The 22,142-nt window shown below is 43.4% G+C and overlaps 1 protein-coding gene across 1 annotated transcript in view; it reads left to right on the top strand.

Annotated features, from left to right (window-relative positions):
• PCSK5 (proprotein convertase subtilisin/kexin type 5) overlaps positions 1 to 22,142 on the top strand; it is a 610,290-nt gene that overhangs the window by 89,027 nt on the left and 499,121 nt on the right. The window contains exon 5 of the mRNA XM_010844912.1: positions 6 to 186. Coding sequence (XP_010843214.1) covers positions 6 to 186 — 181 coding nt within the window. The remainder of the gene's footprint in view (positions 1 to 5; positions 187 to 22,142) is intronic.

A 22,142-nucleotide genomic window follows, 5' to 3' on the forward strand; every position in this document is an offset into this window, starting at 1 on the left:
GGGGGGAGCCGCTGCTGCTGCCCGGGACGGCTGGACCTGCTCTGCGTACTGGCGCTGCTCGGGGGCTGCCTGCTCCCCGTGTGCCGGACGCGCGTCTACACCAACCACTGGGCAGTCAAAATCTCCGGCGGCTTCCCGGAGGCCAACCGCATAGCCAGCAAGTACGGATTCATCAACATAGGACAGGTAACCACTAGCTGGCCGGGTTCTCGGCCCTGAAGCTGCGAGGGCGGGGGAATGGGGGGAGTCCCCCACGACCTCGCGCTTGTCCCTTCCTCGTCTGTCCCCTCCCCCTCTTCCAGATGTGTTCTTGCAGCTGTTGCCCTAACTCTTCTGCGATGCTCTCTCTCTCCTCTTTCTCACTCACTCATACACACACACACACACACACACACACACACACACACACACACACTCGCTCTCCAAAGTTGCTACGATTTGTGTTTTGTTTACTTGTTTCTTGCAAATCAGGAGGGACAGGTAGGGTCTCTGGAAGGATCACGAGTGTACATAAGTAGTTTCAGACCCGACTGGACTTTTGCAGTGGAAAGTCGGGGAGCAGTGGACTCTTTTAGGGGTTAGAGGGTAAGCACGCCCCTGGTGCCGGCTCCCTGTGGTTTCTGAGAGCCGGGATAAGAGGGGAGGCAAAGAAGGGAAAGCCTTTCCTGCTCGGACCTGAATTTAGCCCTGAAAAGAAGTTTCCTCTTTTAGGAGCGAGAGAACCTCTGGTCACTCAGTGAAGGCGCCAGAGGCGTGGAGGGCTGGAGCTAGACTCGAGAAAGGAGAGAGAGGAGGCGGCCGGACCCGGCGTGAGCGAAGACTTGTGGGGAGACCTCCTGGCTTCCCCTCTCAAACTGGATAAGCGTGGGGGCTTCTAGATGGAGAGTCGGAGTGGGAGGTGTCAAACTTCCGAGACCACTGACCTGGTTCTGCTTTGGAAAACAGTGGGTCTTCCCTCTGGGAGTTACGTGCGGGACCCGGAGGCGGCGGTGGCGCGGGGTTTTCGTGAGGTGCTTTGAAAGGAGTTGCCCCGCTGGGGACTCAGAATTGAGGGATGTTATGGGAATGATTGGAAGCACTACAGATTTGGAGGTACCTCCGGGCTTGGCTTCCTCGCTCTCTTTCCTGCAAGAAATGGGTGGAAGGGGCAGTGGAAGCAGGTCCCAGAAAGTGCTCCCGCATCCTTACACCCCTCCCACTCGCTTCCCCTGGCCTGGCCCGAGGAGTGGCGCTGGTCTGACTCTGATGAGACTCTAATGGGGGAGGGAGGCGAGGGTGATAGAGGCGCCCTTACAGCAGACGCGCTGCTGGGACTGCTCTGGCTGCACGCGCCCCGCGTGCTCTGCCTGGATGAGGGGAGAGGAAGATGCCGGCTGGGGCCACTGGAGCAGAAGAGCACAGACTGTTGGTTTCTGATGCTATGGAACTCCATGGCCAGGAACATGTCCTCCAGCATGGGTACTCTGGGCTGCCTGGGGGACGCAACATCCAGAGCAGGCAGAGCTGCTGTTACTGCATCTAACAGGAGCATTGGGGCTTCGGAGGAGCAGGAGGGGGCCAGGTGGGGGGATCTTGCTGCTGTTTGAGGTGCCAGAGAGTGGACATATTCTGGAGAAACCAGTCTGGTGGAGGGCTGAGACCAAGGCAAGGCGCATGGTCTGTATTTCTCGTCCCCTGGTCTAACACATACCGGAAAGGAAGCCACAGCCAGCCAGATTTTTTTGTCTGAGTGCTTGTCATTTTCAGGAGAGTTTCATCCTAATGGCTTGTTGGGATTCTACCTGCTTCTTCTATCTTCTTCTTCTGGAAGAAAACATTAAGTCTATTAAAATCTTTTTTACATAAGCTTGAAGTTGGGGGGTGCTGCATGTGACCTGGGGAATTTAAAAGGAAAGGCTAATAATAAAAGTAGTCATGTTAATAATCTTTCCAGATGCATCTTTCAGGTTCAGCTAACACTGGGCATCTCCCATAAAAAAGGCATATTTGGAAGAATAGTTCTTGACCATACACTTACTTCATAATCCACAGAACAACCATTTTTGTTGGATATTACGTCACTTACAGCAACAGGGAAACCAATATTCTGGAGAAGTTACCCATACAGGTCACCTATCTAGACAGTACAAGGGTGTGAATCAGATCTAGGACTGTCTGGTCCAGGCCTACGCTTGCCTGTGAGGATGAAAGGAAGCGGAAGAAAGTAAACTCCCCATTTCCCTGAATTCTGATTTAGTGACTCAGTAGACGGAAAGCAAATGTCCAGGCTTAATACACAGATACTTAATTTCAACCGACCTGGACTTCTTGAACCTAAGCAGCTTCAGGAATTATGAAGTGGAAAGATCTGTATCAAAATAAACTCATTCAGTAGAACTTACACATTTGGAACCTGGCAGAATGGGGGAGAAGAAATTGTCACAGAACTCATTTTTGAATAACCAAACATTGCAGTATCCTGCAACCTTGCCTGACTTTTTACCAAGGGCTTTATAGTGAAGATCTGTGGATTTTCATTTAAAAGGTAATACTAAGAAAATTTACATTCAAGTAACACCAAATGTGGTTTATTGTGGTTTTTACAATGCCAATGAGGAAATTGAGAGCTTACAGGGGTGACAGAGGACTCCTTGAACTGATACCCTAACCAGTGTAAAAACAATTCTTACAGTGAAAAGCATTTCCTCTGTAGATCAAAGGGCTAAGTCTTGAAGGTGGTAAATTGAGTTCACACAAGCAATATCATTGCACTGTAAGGGCCATCCTTTTGTTGTCCTTTCTTTATATCAGTAAGCCAGCTGTTGTTCAGTTGAGGGCAGTAACTAATTTGCAAATGTCTCTAGAATGTGCCCCTGTTTTTAAGCATTTGGGCTTGGGGTCCCACCTCATGTGTCACAGATTGGAACTGAGGTCTTTTATTGTTTCTATAGTCATTTAATATCCTGGTAGTATTTTTGAGGTCTTTCTGAGTAATATTTTAGGTGAATAAGGTAGTGACTTTGTACCACAGTAACAATCTGATTTTGAATATCTGTTCAGTGTCATGTTTTGTGTAGCATCTTAGCATTTAAAAGCCACCACAGGTAAATTTCTGGCCTGGAGATTTCTACAGAAAACCTGGCCTAAACCTGGCCTGTCATCTTCAAGAAAGATAGTACGTGGAGAGTAACACAGGAGAAGTAAGCAAACAGGCAAAAAGAACATGCTTGACATCCTGGAAGGGAACAATAATGAAGCTTTTCTTGGCTTTGGTTCTAGAGATAGCAGTTGTTTGGGTAGGTTTTCACATAATGTTTGTATTTTGTGAATGGTTATGTCTCGAAACTCTAAAATGATGCTGTAACTAGTGGTAGTTTTCATGTCGTTATATATCATATTTTGCTTGGCATTACCATCAGCTCTAGAAAGTCCTGCATTTCTTCCCCTACAAGACCCAACGCCAAGCAGTCTCAATATTTATCATAATGAGCACTGCTAAGCTGGCTGAGGGTAGGTACATCTGTCTGTTGGCCCACACGGGGGTGGAAAAAAGAGGCCTAGTTTTTAGCTAGCAGTGTAGTGGTGAGAGGATGAAAAAGACATGAAGGAATAAGACCCAACATAATGTTAATTGTGAACCTTTGTTTGGCTGCAGTCTACAAACCTGGAGGAATTAACTTCTGGGTATTCAAACCCAGAGAGAAGGTCCTCCATAAAGATTGTTTGCTCTGTGCACCAGCTGCATTTATCCATCTGTGAGGTGCTTTTAATCCTTGATTCCAAACTGAGATTACCAGATTACCACCCCCCCTGCCAAAAAAAAAAAAGTGTGACTTATGTTGAGCAAGATTCCAGAAAGATAAAGCCAGCTGAGAGTAATACTGGGGAGAATGTTTTACCTGGCAGTCCCATTGAGAGCAGAGACTTGGAAACTCTACAGATGCCATTTGCAAGGTCTAGGAAAGCAGGAAAGTCAGTGAACTTAATGGAGCCCCTGTTCCTTCATCTGTAAAAGAATAAATGAGATAATAGAGGGAGTCGGCTCTGTACTGCTCAGCACATAGTTAAGTAGCTTTGGAAGGTTTGTTGAATCTGGATCTGAAATAAGTGAGATTCAGACTTTATTTAGGTATGATAAAAGGAAGACATTTTTATAATGGAAAATGCAACACACTGAAGATCAGGAAAATATGTTTGATGACTGAGTCAAAAAAGCTAAATCAGAGCTCTATAGACACGGAAATGGGTTTTCCATTTCAACTAACAATTTGAAATAGTTTAAAATAGTTTTCTGCTGGGTTCTAAACAATTCTGGCTGATTTCCCATGGCAGTGCTCCCCTCCCTGGTTGATCTTTGCTATAATCCATTAAATAATGTAGGATAAGCTCACTGGGCATGGAAGAAAGGGAAAAAAAATAATCTGAAGACTGATTATTTTATAAAGCACCTTGCCTTGGTACATTATGAGAGATCATATATGAATTCCTATTTCACTTAATTCTGAATGTGGTTTGCATGAGAAAGGTGATAAGAACCATTTTCCAAATCAGCAGGACAGGATGCTTTAGCAGGAAGAACCTTCTTCAGCAATGTCTTGAAGGTCTCTCACTTTCTTGGTTAGTTTTGACCTGTGAATAATGTGGGAGGCTAAACAGTGGAGGGTGAGTGCCCAGTGCTTATGGATGGCATCAGAAATAGGGGACAGGGATAGTCTGGTGTGTTGTATGGGAGTGCACTGTGCTCCCCTAGTTATATCCTTGCTGCTGCTGCTGCTAAGTCGCTTCAGTCGTGTCTGACTCTGTGCGACCCCATTGATGGAAGCCCACCAGGCTCTCCTGTCCCTGGGATTCTCCAGGCAAGAATACTGGAGTAGGTTGCCATGTCCTTCTCCAATGCATGAAATGAAAAGTGAAAGGGAAGTCTCTCAGTCTTGTCCGACTCTTAGTGACCCCGTGGACTACAGCCTACCAGGCTCCTCCGTCCATGGGATTTTCCAGGCAAGAGTACTGGAGTGGGGTGCCATTGCCTTCTCCGAGTTATATCCTTAGGCCTTTGTAAATGGATGTGGGAGTCCCAGAGTGATCCCTGTGTGATGCATCTGGCTTTGCACCCGGCAAGGACCTCGGCTCTGATTTCCACACCCAAGAACCTTAGCTCTGACCTCTGCTATCCACTCTCACATGTGTCGTTCTCATGAGTGGGAGAACCTTTCAGAAGAAAAAGCAGTTCAGAGCTCTTGGCCTGCTGATGGTGGGTCTGTTGCTTTAACCTCATAGGCTAGGAATGGCTGTATGTGGCCATTGGGATTTTCGGGGTCTATTTGAAATGAAACACTGCATTTTTGTGAGCCCCAAGGCAGTTGAATTTGCCTTATGACTATCTTTAATAAGTTTATATCCAGAGGTCCTAACCTTAAAGGTCAGCCAGAGAAGCAGGGTAGTGCGCTGGGAAAGTGTCCAGCCATGTCTGACTCTTTGGTTAAGGGAGGGAGTCCTGACCCAGAAACATCCCCTGGGCAGGGAGGGGTATTTGTGTTGTCGGTTCAAGTTATGCGAAGCAGTGTCTGGGTTTTCCCCAAGGCTGAAGTATCTGCAGACATCTCTGTGCCTCGGGATTTGATCACTTGTCTAATTCAGGTTGGATTAAATGACAAAGAAGCTGACTTTGACTTCCTGGGTAGTAAAAATGAACATGTATAGATGCTCATGTTATGAATATGCTATATATATGAATTTTTATTTTTATCAGGATTAAATTTGCACGTAGTTTAGGGTTGCAAAGGGTCAGACATGACTGAGAAACTGAACTGACTAGAGTGCAGTTGCGCGTGCAACATTCTCACTAGTTCAACAGATTACATCTCTCCACCTAAGTGTACCAAGAAGGAACTATCCAGACCAATAAACTCTTCTATTTGAGTTAACCCTAGGAGGAAAAAGAGACTAGAAAGAAAACTAAACTAAGTCAGAAGGTTTGAGTGAAACTCTAGGGTTTTCCCTTTTATTTATCAACCTGACCCTCAAGTTGGGGACCTGAGCACCTGCCCCATCTACCTCTCAGGATTGCTGTGTTATCGAGTGCCCTAAGAACAAATATGAACATATAAATAAAGACAGACATAGGAAGTATTATATGATCTATAAGGGCTCCAAGGAGATGGAGGCTGCTCCAGAGGAAAAGTAAGAGAATGCAGGAGTTACTAGGAGTTTCTCTAGTGGAGCACTGGTGAATTTCCAGGTTCTCGTAATTGCCCCTGGGGATCTACTGGAAACAGAAATGGGGAGGAGTCAGTGTGGCATCTGACTCTCCCATTGTTGTTGTTCAGTCTCTCAGTCGTGTCCAACTCTTTGAGAGTTGACTGCAGCACGCTAGGCTTCCCTGTCCTCCACCATCTCCCGGAACTTGCTCAAACTCATGTCCAATGAGTCAGTGATGCCATCCAACCATCTCATCCTCTGTCATCCCCTTCTCCTCCTGCCCTCAATCTTTCCCAGCATCAGGGTCTTTTCTAATGAGTTGGCTCTTCGCAACAGTTGGCCAAAGTATTGGAGCTTCAGAACCAGTCCTTCCAATGAATATTCAGGATTGATTTCCTTTAGGATTGACTGGTTTGATCTCCTTGCAGTCCAGGGACTCTCAAGAGTCTTCTCTAACACCACAGTTCAAAAGCATCAATTCTTCAGTGCTCAGCCTTCTTTATGGTCCAATTCTCACATCCACAGATGACTACTGGAAAAACCACAGCTTTGACTAGACGGGGCTTTGTTGGCAGTGTCTCTGCTTTTTAATACGCTGTCTAGGTTTATCATAGCTTTTCTTCCGAGGAACAAGTGTCTTTTAATTTCATGACAGCAGTCACCATCTACAGTGATTTTGGAGCCCAAGAAAATAAAGTCACTGTTTCCATTGTTTCCCCATCTATTTGCCATGAAGTGATGGGACCATATGCCATGATCTTCATTTTTTGAATGTTGAGTTTTAAGCCACCTTTTTCACTCTCCTCTTTCACCTTCAACAAGAGGCTCTTAATTATTCTTTGCTTTCTGCCATAACGGTGGTGTTATCTGCATATCTGAGGTTATTGATATTTCTCTCGGCAATCTTGTTTCCAGCTTGTGCTTCATCCAGCCCAGCATTTTGCATGGCAAGTCTCACATTTCCCCTGAGAGCCTTGGAGGGTGGTGTAGGGCTGGGACAGCTGACCAGAGCATCAAGCAGCCAGGGCTCCCCATCTCTTGGTTGAACAGTTTTGGTTTATAAGGCATATGCGATGTGGAGGTTGCATGATTTTTTATTTTTATATAGACAATCAAACATAGTCTTTTAAGATAGACTCAAATATGAGTTATGTGTAGGAGAGTAGTGGAAATAAAACTGAAATACAGAGAGGCCCATAAAGAATACAGACGGGACTCTTTTGAGTACATGTGTGAAAAACCCAACTCATAGTGCTCAAATAAAACCGATAAACAGGCAGATAAGGGAGCAGGGAATCTGTTGGTTTAAACAGATTCACATGCCTTTATGTGAAGTTCTAAAGGCAGAAGCTGAAACTTTTTGCAGCCAAGCCTCATCTTATCTGTACTTTCTTCAAGGCAAAAACCTACCCTGACCTAAACTGACATCAATTAGGACATTAATGTGTTTGATTGCAGAAATCTATGACTGAGTTTGATTTTGAGGATGTTGTCCTTGATCCACATAGAGTGTATATTACATTCCACTGTACTTTTCTCATCTGAAGAATTATGAATTTCTGAAACACATATAGATTCAAGTTTCAGAAAAGTGATTGTGGGTCTATCCAGCTGAAAAGTCAGAAGCAGTACTAACATTGGATTCTTATCTGTTTCCCTGTATTTGCTTCATTTTCAGTTGGGCCCTTTCCATGAGCAGTAGAGCTCTTTTGATTCATAGTACCTCTCTCATGCAGTCTTGAAATTAACCCCTGAAAAAGATTTCAGTTCTTCCCCAATTGGGTCATATCCCTATTTTCAGGCCAGTCACTTTGTTTGTGGGGGTGGTGGTGTTTTGGTGAGTTAGCTTGGGTCACTTGTCCACCCTTGAAGTGAGGGAGATGTTGACATTGGGTGGGCACCCTACCAACTGAGGAAGGACAGTTTCCTAAAAGAAGAGAGGATGCCACCACTAGAATAAAGGAAAGGACATGTAGGACAAGAAAAATACCCACCACAAACCAGATTATATAAAGCCTGAAATGCCTAGGTTAGGGAGTTTCAACATGATCAAGGAAGATAAAGAATTACATTGAAGATCCCTGAGAAGGAGGCAACACCCTACTGATTCAAAACACATGAGAATCTACCATGTAATCCGTACTATACTTTCTGCTGTCAGGGACCTAGGATGTTTTTATCCATAACCAGTACTAAGGAAGGCAAGTACTGATGGAGTCTCAGGCAGTGCAGTATGGTTCAGCCTTGCCTGGTGGGGAATTCGCTGGTAGCTGTGTGCATAATGAACTGGAGGAGGTAGAGAAGGTATTGTGTTGGGCAAAGTTATTGTTATAAACACAGAACTTGGGAAAACTGAAGGAACAGATTCGGAAACTCTAGTATAGGTAGATTCAATGTGGCTCAGTAATCCAGTGGAAGGGAACGATGAGAAAGAGTGAGAAGATGAAGAGGAAAGAGTTTATAGCTTGGGGCCAGGAACATGGGGGTCATCTGTGGCATGAGGACAGCCTGCAGGAGCCTTTCGGGGAACGACTTGGGAGGTCCAGATGTAGTGTTGTCAGCAGGTAGAGAGTCATACAGATGGAAATGTACAGTAACCAGGAGAGAATTTAGGGCAGGAGAGAAGTGAGGACTGCCGCTCGGCCATCTCAGTGTAAGTAAAGCTGTGAAAGGATGCAGGATGCTAAGATGTGAGGCAAACAAGATAGGAGGGCTGAGAATACAACCCGAAGGAATGTCTCCATGTAGAGGGCAAGGGATATAGGGAGTAGATGAAGAGGGTGGGGAGGCCCTGAAGACACAGTCATGAAGCCACGGAGGGCTACACTAGAGAGAATCTAGGTGATGAGAATTGAAACATGGTGCCCGTGCTCTTAACACCAGTGCCTGACCGAATAGTGAGGGGACGTTTCACTGCGCATCTGCCCTCCCTCCTACGTCATCTCCCTTCATCTCTTTCTCATCAATGTCCTGGAGTATTTAGGATCATAGGTATAGAACTAAAAGAGTTTGAATCCTAATACTGCCACTTCCTAGCTGAGGCACCCTAGGCAAGCATCTTAAAGATGCTTAAAGAGGCACCCATTTGTCTTACTTTCTTCATGTGTGAAAAAGATCTAATAGTATTTCCCTCCTAAAATTGCTGTGAGGATTAGTTAAAAGTAGTTAGAATGGTGCCTGGCACATATTACATACCCAGTGAATCTCAATTGTTTTATCTTGTTTTTATAAGCCAAGTTATGCTCAGTTTCTATATACTTACCATTATATCGTGAGGCTTTCCCAATGTTACTGAATACTTTTACACACACTTTAATGGCTGCATGATTGAAGGTACCATACTAAGTTGCAGTTAGTGTGACTATACACCAGTCAGTCCTAAAGGAAATTGGTCCTGAATATTCATTGGAAGGACTGATGCTGAAGCTGAAACTCCAATACTTTGACCACCTGATTCAAAGAACTGACTCATTTGAAAAGACCCTGATGTTGGGAAAGATTGAGGCAGGAGCAGAAGGGGATGACAGAGGATGAGATGGTTGGATTGCATCACCACCTCGAGGGACATGAGTTTGAGTAAGCTCCGGGAGTTGGTGATGGATAGGGAATCCTGGCGTTCTGCAGTCCATGGGGTCGCAAAGAGTTGGATATGACTGAATGACTGGACTGAACTGAACTGATACCACAGTTTGCAAGGGAGAGCACTGGTTTATGCCTGTAGTAAATCAGTTTATCTCCATTCAGTATTTTTTTTTTTTAATATCCCCTTCACTTTCAAACATATCTGAGTTTGGCAGAGAAATGATATGGTCAGCCTGATTGAATGTGTGTGTTTGTGTGTGGGTGTGTAATTGCATATCTGTTCTTCCATTAGCTGGGAAAGCTGGGCTGTGCCTCATTCCTATTTGTGTCCCCAGCACCAAGCACAGTGGGTGGCATAGAAGCACAGTGGGCACTTGGGGCAGCAAGCGTAATGGGTATACCTAGAGAGGCATGGATCTGGAAAGCAAGAGGAACATGGGTGCCTTGAGACTAAAGAGGAATGAGGGTGAATGGAAATACAGGGAGTTCACGTTGGGGAGGAAAGGAAGCGAGCGTGTGTGGACAATAGCCTGGATCTCATTATCAGTTCAGAGGTGAAGGCCACCGGCAGAGAGAGGGGGAACTGGGTGAAATTAGTGGCCCAGTGCTTCAGTGTTTGGGAACATTGTTAGGAAATTCTGATAAGAGATAATGACCAATGCCAGTGAGAAGAGTTGCCAAATAGCGATGGCAATAGCTGCTTTTATGTAGTTATTGCTCAGTAAGTAGTGGTTAACAGAAAGGGTGAGAAAATGAACCAGCCTCCATTGTTTTGTGCTTTTGTCACTAATACTCAGGAACCTGAGGTTGCTGCTGCTGCTAAGTCACTTCAGTCGTGTCCGACTCTGTGCGACCCCATAGACGGCAGCCCACCAGGCTCCCCCGTCCCTGGGATTCTCCAGGCAAGAACACTGGAGTGGGTTGCCATGTCCTTCTCCAATGCATGAAAGTGAAAAGTGAAAGTGAAGTTGCTCATTCGTGTTCGACTCTTTGCGACCCCATGGACTGCAGCCTACCAGGCTCCTCCGTCCATGAGATTTTCCAGGCAAGAGTACTGGAGTGGGGTGCCAGTGCCTTCTCCGGAACCCGATGTTAGATAAGGACAAAACAGGGAGTTAGAATGTGAGTTAGGGTGAGAGAGAAAGGAACAAGAGACTGTGGGAAGCTGGGGGTGATGAGGATGAATGGTTCTTGAATGCAAAGGATTCCATCTTTGAAATGATAGACCACAGTGTCCAGGCAGGGCCAAAATAGGACTGGTGAACCAAAGGCATAGGGCAGTTATAAAGGCTGTAGTTCAAAATGAAAATGGAAAGCCAGTTTGGTAAGAGGAATAGAGGTGGAAAGATGGAAGTCATCCCAGAGGGTAATTTTGTTTATATAGACTAGAACTGTTCTGCATAAAGATAAGGTCCAAGGTGGGATGACCAGGTAGAGAACAGGTGAAGGCCAGTGACTTGGATGGAATCAGGAAACTGTGAGACTGATATTAGCAGGGTTATCAGCTTGGTAAAGATAAGGTTTCCAAGTATTTCGTGCTGGTGTACCCACTAGGCAGATAAACATGAAGTCTGCCCCATACTTCAGTTCTCCTTTGGTAAATTTAGGTATTATCTCTACTTTACACATGTGTGCATTACTATTTTCACTGCAGGTCCTATGTCAACTTAAGGGATAAAGACAGACACATGAGTGATTGCTTTCAACTCTCAAATGAACCTTTCCATATTTGATTTAAAAACTGAAGATTGTGTTGAGCACTGAATATGGAAGGAAAGTTGTAGACAAAGAATGTGAAGCCAGGAATAATATATAAGGGTGATTTTAAAATGTTTTATACGATGCCACATTTTATGCTTGCCTTTACCTTTTAGTTGTCATGTATACTACTTTCCATTATAATAAATAATTATGCCTATAATTTATTCACATCATGTGGTCTGCCCTTTACATAATTATATAGTATAATGAAACTATGTATCTTTTATGTATTCTTAGTTTAACTTTACTGCCTTATAAGAATATGGATGTATTTTGAAATGTGTTTTTAAACTTATTTATAATTTGCTCTCAGTATAATGTATAATATTTTTAGATTGCTCTCTACAATCTTAGATTAATCTTGTTTGCATTTAATGTGAATCAGATTGTTAGGTTAGGGTTAGCATCATACAAGAAGCATGAAGTTTCTAGTTGAATGTTCTGTGCATTATGCGTGCATGCTCAGTTGTGTCCGACTCTGTGACCCCAAGGACTGTACCCCACGAGGCTCCTCTGTCCATGGGATTATCCCAGCAAGAATACCTGAGTGGGTTGCCATTTCTTGCTCCAGGAGATATTCCTAACCCAGGGATTGAACCCATGTCTCCTGTGGCTTTTGCATTGGCAGGCGGATTCTTTACTGCTGAGCCACTTGGGAAGCCCTGTCTGTGCATCATCTAAGGGGTTAATTCTGTCCTGGGCAAATTGCTTTGTGGATACCCTGCCATCATTGAAACTGGTTAAGATTTATTAAAAACAAGTCCTGCCCTGCTGCCTTTCCCAGTGTGCATGTATGTGTACACACACACAAATATATATCTCATATATATTTTCCCTGAGTACTTAAGGGCTGATATTTTTGTAATAAGTACTTAAGGCCTGGTATTTTTCTACTCTGAGAAGCTCTTACAGCTGTAAAAATATACCAGTTCTCTCCATATCAATGTTCCCAGGCTTGTACCTTGTTTTCACTAGTTGAAGTTTCTCAACCATAATAAAACTGGGCAGTGCTCACGAGTTTGAATGCAGTGCAGGCAGGGAAGACAGTTTCAGGACCTTTAATCTTGTAAGTGTATATCCGTAACTACAAGTTTAGAAGTTTGCCACTTACTCATCCTGGGCCTATTCTAGGTGCATTTAATGTTTTTTGTTTTTTTTTTCCCCTGTATGTGTGTGGGACCCATTCATCAATTTCAGTTTTTCAAGAGAAAACTAAATTGTAGGCCATTTAAGATTTATTATAGCCTAGTTTCCAGCAAAACCTTTTCTCTCTATTTTTTTTTAACCTTGGGGTGTCTTTCTACTTGTTTGGTGCTCATGAGCCAGTTTACCAAATGCTGCATTGTTTGACTCACGATAGGATGATGTCATTGCTTCTGGGCTGGTTGGATGATGCTGAGAATCAGTAAACAAAACTCAGGGATGAAAACAGGTGACTTGAATTCTCCTCTAGGTCCTGCCCTGCCACAAATTTTCTACATACTCATGAACTGGTTACAGGTTGTTGTTGTTGATTTTTTCCTGTCTTAAAGGATTAGTTTTATTCATTGTTTTATTTTAAAAATATTTATTGAAGGATACCATCAAGAAAATCAAAAGACAACCCACAGGTTGGGAGAAAATATTTGCAAATCACATCTGATGAGACTTGTATCCAGAATATATAAGGAACACCTACACTCAATACTAAAAAACAAATACCCCAGTTAAAAATGGGCACAAAAGATGTGAATAGACACGTCTCCAATAAGCACATGAGAAGATGCTCAGCATCATTAGTCATTAGGGAAATGCAAATCAAAACCACAATGAGATACTAATTCACATCATACTCAATTGGACTGCTATAATCAGAAAGACAGATAATCACAAGTGTTGGCAAGGATATGGAAAAATTGGAACTCTCATATGCTATTGGTAGAAATGCAAAGTGTTGCAACCACTGTGGGAAGACAATCTAGCAGTTTCTTAAAAGGTTAAATGTATTAGTAGACGTACCATATGATCCAACAATTCCACCCCTAAGTATACATTCAGGGGAAATGAAACATTTGTTCACACAAAAACTTATAGACAAAAGTCTATGGCAGCATTATTCACTGGAGCCAGAAAAATGGAAACAACCCAAATGTCTATCAACTGATGAATGGACAAACAAAATATAGTGTTTCCTTACATGGAATATTCTGCAATAAAAATGAATGAAGTACTAATACAGCTTCCTTGTTGGCTCATTGGGTAAAGAATCCATCTGCAATATAGGAAACACAGGAGACACAGGTTCGATCCCTGGACCTGGAAGATCCCCTGTAGTTGGAAATGGCAACCCACTCCAGTATTCTTGCATGGGAAACCCCATGGACAGAGAATCCTGGTGGGCTGCAGTCCATGGATTAGCAAGGAGTCTGATATGACTGAGTGACTAAGAACGAATACAGCTACAACGTGGATGAACCTTGAAAACATTTTCGCTGGCTGAGTGAAAAGAGCCAGTCACAAAAGGCCATGCATGTAGGATTCTGTTTATACGAAATGTCCAGAGTAGACAAATCTACAGAGAAAGTAGATTAGTGGTCATCTAGGACTGGAGCAGCGAGGAATTGGTGGTGGTGGGGTACTACTAATGGGTTTGGGGTTTCTTTTGGGGTGATGAAAATGTTCTAAAATTGAATGTGGTGATTTTTATACAGCTATATAACTGTACTAAAAATCATTGAATAGTATACTTTGATGAATGTATGGTATTTGAATTTTATCCCAATAAAGCTGCTAAAAAATAGTTATTGAGTACCTGTTGTTTAACAGCCATTTTAATAGATCCAGTCCCACTATATCTGTCTTTAGTAAGATGTCTGCTCACATGGGAGATGGCAGTGGCACCCCACTCCAGTACTCTTGCCTGGGAAATCCCATGGATGGAGGAGCCTGGTGGGCTACAGTCCATGGGGTCGCAAAGAGTCAGACATGGCTGAGCAACTTCACTTTGACTTTTCACTTTCATGCATTGGAGAAGGAAATGGCAACCCACTCCAGGAATCCCAGGGATGGGGAAGCCTGGTGGGCTGCCGTCTATGGGGTCACACAGAGTCGGACATGACTGACGTGACTTAGCAGCAGCAGCTGCTCACATGGAGCTTATATTTAGTGGAAGGAGCCAACCTATGAGGCAGTTATGACATAAAATAATTTCAAATGATAAGTTGCTATTGGAAAGCAGAATACATTGGTAGAGTCTCAAGTGCCTGAGGATGGGAGGACTCCTTTAGATAGGCTAGTTAGGGAGCCTCATTAAGTAGGGAGCACTTGAGCAGAGATCTGAATAAGGAGCTGGCTATCTGGAGGTCTAGGGTGGGGTGAGGTCCACACAGAGGCGACAACAGTGCAAAGTCCCTAGAGGAACAGAAACCAGCTGGTGTAAATGAAGTCTAGTTACCAAGGATGAAGGGGTTGAGCTTGCGATTGAAGAGGATGGTCTTAAAGCTTAATTTTGATGATGCCATTTACCTGTTCAGAAGTCAACAGTAGCCCCCACTGACCTTCTGCATTTAAACAGATTCTTCGTCTGGGCTTTTAAAGGCTCCTATCTACTTTTCTCAAAATACTTTTCCCGTCCCTTTTTTTTTCCTTTGCTCTATCCCTTAACAAAGCCAAACTGGACTTCCCATTATTCCCCAGATCCTATACGCAATCCTTTCCTGTTTCTGTGCCAGTCTTTCCACCTGGAATATTCACCTGACTCCTTGCTCTTCTGGAAATTCTCTTCTTCAAGGTACACCTCAGATGTCACTTGCACAGTACCTCACTCTGGAAATACAGGTATAGGCATAGTCACTCTGATATTTCAGTTTGTTGACTCCAATTGTATTTTGCCCCAAATCCTAAGAGGCTGAGTGTAGTTAAGTTTTTCCTTCTTTTTTCTCCTTGTAAAAGGCTTAATTATTCTGTAGCACGTAACATGGTGTTGGCTGTATATAAATAATCATTAAATATTGATCAAATCCTAAAGTATATTATGAGCCAGTAATGTATATAAAATTAAATCTGAACGCTGGAGAAAAATGACAAAAAATTCTACTACCCAGTCAAAAGGGAAGGCTAACAGTGTATAGTAAATTCTATAGGGGAGTATTTAAAGGATATAAAGAAGACATCCAGGATTGATGAGTCATATGTGTGTGTGTATTCTAAAGTCCATGGATTCCTGGGAAATAGCCTAATCCTTATCTTTGGCTATTTCAGATCTTGGCATCGTCAACAGGGTTGTTCTTCCTGGCTTTAACTTCATGAGAATTCTTAGTGGGAGAGTCAGAGTACACAGTGAGACATCTTCCACCCCGAGAGCCAAGTCCCAGATCATCCTAGCGCTGGGATGGCTTTTCCAAGGATCCCAGGGAACCCTGAGGGCTCTACTGTCTGTGCTCATCTCTCTGGGGGTAACAGTGCAAGCTTTGTGTCTTTCGGACTGGGAGGAATAACAGCACAGAGGGACCCCCAGTGATGGAATTGGTCAGTAGTAAGAGGAGGTTTCAGATGGCAGGCAAATTTTAGTCTGTGTGGAATCGTGGGAGTAGCAAAAATAAGCAGATTTGGTGCATGTGACAGATCTTAAAACTCTGTATAATATAAGCCAGAGAGTCTTGTGATAGTCAGAGGCCCATGGCTGGCCTACCTGGATCAGCCGTGGCGGAGCTTACCTGGATGGGCCATTTTGAAAGGCTGAAGTTCTCAAGTTAAATCTGCATGAGAGGAGGAATTAAGGCTCCAGGACAAACAGACATAAATTAAGCCCTGCAGCCAGTCCTTAAGGAGTAGCTTCAGAAATATCCTTGGAGATAGGAAATAAACTCAGGACAAATAGAGAAACTATCCATTGGGAGTTAGCTCCACTTAATTATGAATGGAATGCTCTCTTAGTTGGGTGACATGGCCAGAAGCCAGTCTTTCAATCAAGATGGGTCTCCCCATCTGACCTTTTCACTTTGATCAGATCTAAGCCTCAAATAACCAGATAGAGGAAGGTGAGTTATATTTTCTGGGTCAGATGAAAGGGAGATGGGAAAGCTGAGTGTTCTTGTGCTGTATACGGTTCTGAAGCGAGCTGTTCCTTTCTCTCCATTGCGATGGATCTGCTGTGCATGTGTGCTAAGTCGCTTCAGTCCTGTCTGACTCTTTGTGACCTTTTGGACTGTAGCCTGCCAGGCTCCTCTGTCCATGGGATTCTTCAGGCAAGAATACTAGAGTGGGTTCCCATGCCCTCCTCCAGGGGATCTTCCTGACCCAGGGACCAAACCCATGTCTCTTATGTCTCTTGCATTGGGAGGTGGGGTCCCTACCAATAGTGCCACCTGAGAAGCCCCTGCTGTATGTTAGCCCCCTGTTACTTCTTGTGTGGACTATCGTACCAGTCCTGCCCTGTCCTTATGTCTTCCTATGCAAAACATGTCACGTAAGGCAGTTTAGTTTTTTCAGCAACCACTCTGGTCAAAGAGACTTCTTCTTTCTCCTCTGCTCTTGATCCCTCTTCCCACCTCCCCTTCCCCTTCCCACTCCCCTGCCCCGCACCCACCATCTATTCTAGATATCATTCAGCCTAAATCTTTTGCCGTTCTTTGTGCATGTACTGCCAGGCCCTGCCTTCCTTCCCCTGATCATGTGGCTCCCACTGCGTGGACAGCCTCATGTCCAGTTCTTACTTGTTCAGCAAAGCCCTTCTCAGATGTCATTTCCTCAGATGAGACTGCCTGTGGATAAAACTTTTTTTGTTTAAACTCTTATTGAACTTGTAAGCTTCTTTTTCCTGGCATTTGACGTTTTCAGTTTGTATTCCATTTATTTGTCTATCTTCTTTCCTTTAATAGATATTAATCCCCCTAAAGACAGGATTTTCTGTCTGGTTCATCTTTGTATCACATATGGTACCTAGAAGAGTGTGCTCTGCCATTCAGAGGGCCTCGGAAAAATATTCTGAAATGGAGAAATGGTTGTGAGTAAGTGAAGGTGAAAAGGAAACAGAAACCATAGCATCATTAGTACTGGCCCCTGAATATTTTTGGTTCTCCTCCTCGCCATGTGATAGGATTGTATTTCCGCATTTGGGGTATGAGTGTGCTCCTCTAACTTCTGTGGGGCAATGAAATGTGAGCAGAAGTGACACACACCCCCTCTTTAATTGTCAGTGCTCTCCATCTGCCCCACTGTGATCTGCAAGCTCCAGGTGCTGGGTGCTCCATTGGCCTGGGTCCTTGCGGGCCATGCTGAGCAGCGCTCCCAGCCAACGCACAATGGACATGTAACATGAGCTAGAAACACGCTTTTGTTGTTTTCAGTCACTGAGATTCATGGGTTCATTTGTTTCTGCTGGGGAACCTGGCCAGTTCCCACTAATACAAAAGTACAATAGTTTTCTCCTTAGCCTTGCACAGAGTATACGTGGAGATCTGTTATTGAAGAGGGAGAAAGATAATGTGATATTCTGGATAAGAACCCTGTGACTTAATAGGAAGACCTCAGGGATCTCAGGTATGCATTTTGCTCATTATGCAAGTGATAATTATATGTGTTAAAAAAATCAGAAACCAGATATTAGGTATTTCCAAATGTGTGTATAGGATTCTATTCCTTAGAGATTTGCATTTCTTGAAAGAAACCCTGAAGATCCCAGAGCTTAATTGCACCTCATTGCCTCTCTCCAGGCTTGCCAGCTGACTGGAGATTTGTTTCGTGAGTTCAGATATACATTCAAAAGACCAGGGAAAATTGAGGGTTATTTCCTTTTCCAAGGGGACAGAAACCATGTATTACAGTTTGTCTTATTTTTTTCCCATCAAATGAAGATAAATGTTAGCTTTGTACCTCAATTAATTGTTTAATAGCGAACCTGCTTTCTGCTTGCCAACTGTACTTGTTTGTTTGTGCCTTGGCTAAGGACCACACCATACTCTCAGATTATAACACCACTGCTACAGAATCCACTTAAATTTGCCACTGCATTCCATGGGCCATCGTGTCTTCATTGTTAGTGAACTGGCCTCCCAAACGTGTGGCTATACATGTTCTTACTGATTTCTGTGAGGTGGACATAGTGGAGAACATCTGAGATTTAAAATGTTATGACCTGAATTTCCAACTGTTGACATGAATCCAAAGCAGCAGATTTTTCTTCTTTGGCAAGACAGAATTGAAGCAACATGCAGTGATTTGGTTCGCCAATTTGTGAGCTGTTAAAAATCGGAATAACTTAGAATGAGGAGAGTAAGCGCTGCATAATGTGAAAAATATTCTAAAGGTCACATGGCTGTGCAGCCTTAGACAAGTTAAGCACCATGAAACTAGAACTATTTTGAATAAATTTGAAACTGCATGTGAATGAACATGTGGATATTTTTTTCACTGCTAAAATATTGTTACCAAAGAAGTCAAAATCTTATTTAGTTCACCCTAAATCTGAAAATCTGAAGAGACAAAGGTTCTAATGAACCCAAGGAGGCTCTGATTCTGCCTTTTAGTCCTGCAGCAATGGAGCCATTTCTGGACTTTTTTTTTTTTTCCCCACTGTGGCTTTTTTTTTTTTTTTTCCTTTGCTATCACTCTGTCCTTCAACATACACTGCAAATATCTTAAAATATTTACCCAATACTAAGTACACTACTGAACTCTGGAAATGCAGCAGAGCACAAAAATCTCTACCTTCTTTGAACTTACAAGGGTTTACAAGCTTGCTTCAAAATAAATCACCCAAAACCCCTATGGCTTAACATGATAGTCGTTAACTACTATGAGGCTGTGAGTCGACTGTTAGATTCTTCAGCCATCTGTTGGGTCAAGTAGGGCCTGGCTGGTCTGGGATGGCTTCACTCATGTTCCAGTGGTTGGTCCTGGCTGCTGGCTTAGATTATGGGGGTAACTGGCCATGGATCTCTCATCTTCCAGCAAGCTGGTTGGGCTTCTTCCCATAGTGACAAGAAGGTATCTTAGCGGCCAGAGAGAAATCCTCAATGTGCAAGCTCTTCTCAAATTTTTGCTTGTGTCCCATATATAAACCTAGACAGTGTATTAAAAGCCAGAGACATTACTTTGCCAACGAAGGATCATCTAGTTAGAGCTGTGGTTTTTTCAGTACTCATGTATGGATATGAGAGTTGGACCATAAAGAAGGCTGAATGCTAAAGAACTTATGCTTTTGAGCTGTGGTGTTGGAGAAGACTTGAGAGTCCCTTGGACTTCAAGGAGATCAAACCAGTCAATCTTAAAGGAAATCAATCCTGAATATTCATTGGAAGGACTGATGCGGAAGCTCCAATACTTTGGCCACCTGTTGGGAAGAGATGCTGCTGCTAAGTCGCTTCAGTTGTGTCTGACTGTGCGACCCTATAGATGGCAGCCCACCAGGCTCTGGGATTCTCCAAGTAAGAATACTGGAGTGGGTTGCCATTTCCTTCTCCAATGTGTGCATGCATGCTGAGTCACTTCAGTTGTGTCCAACTCTGTGCGACCCTATGTACAGCAGCCCACCAGGCTCCTCTGACCACGGGATCTCTAGGCAAGAATACTGGAGTGGGTTGCCAGTGGGAAGAGATGACTCATTAGCAAAGACCCTGATACTGGATCTTTGCACTGGTCATAGCAAACACCCACTTCCAACAACACAAGAGAAGATTCTACACACGGACATCACCAGATGGTCAACACCAAAATATATTCTTTGCAATTATATTCTTTGCAGCCAAAGATGGAGAAGCTCTATACAGTCAGCAAAAACAAGACTGGGACCTGACTATGGCTCAGATCATTAACTCCTTATTGCCAAGTTCAAACTGAAATTGAAGAAAGTAGGGAAAACCACTAGACCATTCAGGTATGACCTAAATCAAATCCCTTACAGTTATACAGTGGAAGAGAGAAATAGATTTAAGGGACTAGATCTGATAGAGAGAGTGCCTGATGAACCACAGACAGAGGTTTGTGACACTGTACAGGAGATAGGAATCAAGACCATCCCCAAGAAAAAGAAATGCAAAAAAGCAAAATGGCTGTCTAGGGAGGCCTTACAAATAGCTGTGAAAAGAAGAGAAATGAAAAGCAAAGGAGAAAAGGAAAGATATAAGCATCTGAATGCAGAGTTCCAAAGAACAGCAAGAAGAGATAAGAAAGCCTTCCTCAGTGATCAGTGCAAAGAAATAGAGGAAAACAATAGAATGGGAAAGACGAGATCTCTTCAAGAAAATTAGAGATATGAAGGGAACATTTCATGCAAAGATGGGTTCAATAAAGGACAGAAATGGTATGGACCTAACAGAAGCAGAAGATATTAAGAAGAGGTGGCAAGAACACACAGAAGAACTGTACAAAAAAGATCTTCACGACCCAGATAATCACAATGATGTGATCACTCACCTAGAGCCAGACATCATGGAATATAAAGTAAAGTGGGCCTTTGAAAGTACCACTACAAACAAAGCTACTGGAGGTGATGGAATTCCAGTTGAGCTATTTCAAATCCAGAAAGATGATGCTGTGAAAGTGCTGCACTCAATATGCCAGCAAATTTGGAAAACTCAGCAGTGGCCACAGGACTGGAAAAGGTCAGTTTTCATTCCAAACCCAAAGAAAGGCAATGCCAAAGAATGCTCAGACTACCGTACAATTGCACTCATCTCACACGCTAGTAAAGTAATGCTCAAAATTCTCCAAGCCAGGCTTCAACAATACATGAATAGTGAACTTCCAAATGTTCAAGCTGATTTTAGAAAAGGCAGAGGAACCAGAGATCAAATTGCCAACATCCACTGGATCATGGAAAAAGCAGGAGAGTTCCAGAAAAACGTCTGTTTCTGCTTTATTGACTACGCCGGAAGTCTTTGACTGTGTGGATCACAATAGATTGTGGAAAATTCTGAAAAAGATGGGAATACCAGGCCACCTGACCTGCCTCTTGAGAAATCTGTATGCAGGTCAGGAAGCAACAGTTAGAACTGGACATGGAACAACAGACTGGTTCCAAATAGGAAAAGGAGTATCAGGGCTCTATATTGTCACCCTGCTTATTTAACTTGTATGCAGAGTACATCATGAGAAACACTGGGCTGGATGAAGCACAAGCTGGAAACAAGATTGCCAGGAGAAATATCAATCAGATATGCAGATGACACCACCCTTATGGCAGAAAGCAAAGAAGAACTAAAGAGCCTCTTGATGAAAGTGAAAGAGGAGAGTGAAAAAGTTGGCTTAAAACTCAACATTCAGAAAACTAAGATCATGGCATCCAGTCCCATCATTTTGTGACAAATAGATGAGGAAACAGTGGAAACAGTGTCAGACTTTTATTTTTTTGCAGTCAAGAATCACTGCAGATGGTGATTGCAGCCATGAAATTAAAAGACACTTACTCCTTGGAAGGAAAGTTATGACCAGCCTAGACAGCATATTAAAAAGCAGAGACATTACTTTGCCAGCCAAGGTCTGTCTAGTCAAGGCTATGGTTTTTCCAGTAGTCATATATGGATGTGAGAGTTGGAATATAAAGAAGGCTGAGCATCAATGAATTGATGCTTTTGGACTGTGGTGTTGGAGAAGACTCTTGAGAGTCCCTTGAACTGCAAGGAGATCCAACCAGTCCATCCTAA

Source organism: Bison bison, unplaced genomic scaffold (genome assembly GCF_000754665.1).
Source record: "Bison bison bison isolate TAMUID 2011002044 unplaced genomic scaffold, Bison_UMD1.0 scf7180017864212, whole genome shotgun sequence".
Classification (NCBI taxonomy): Eukaryota; Metazoa; Chordata; class Mammalia; order Artiodactyla; family Bovidae; genus Bison; species Bison bison.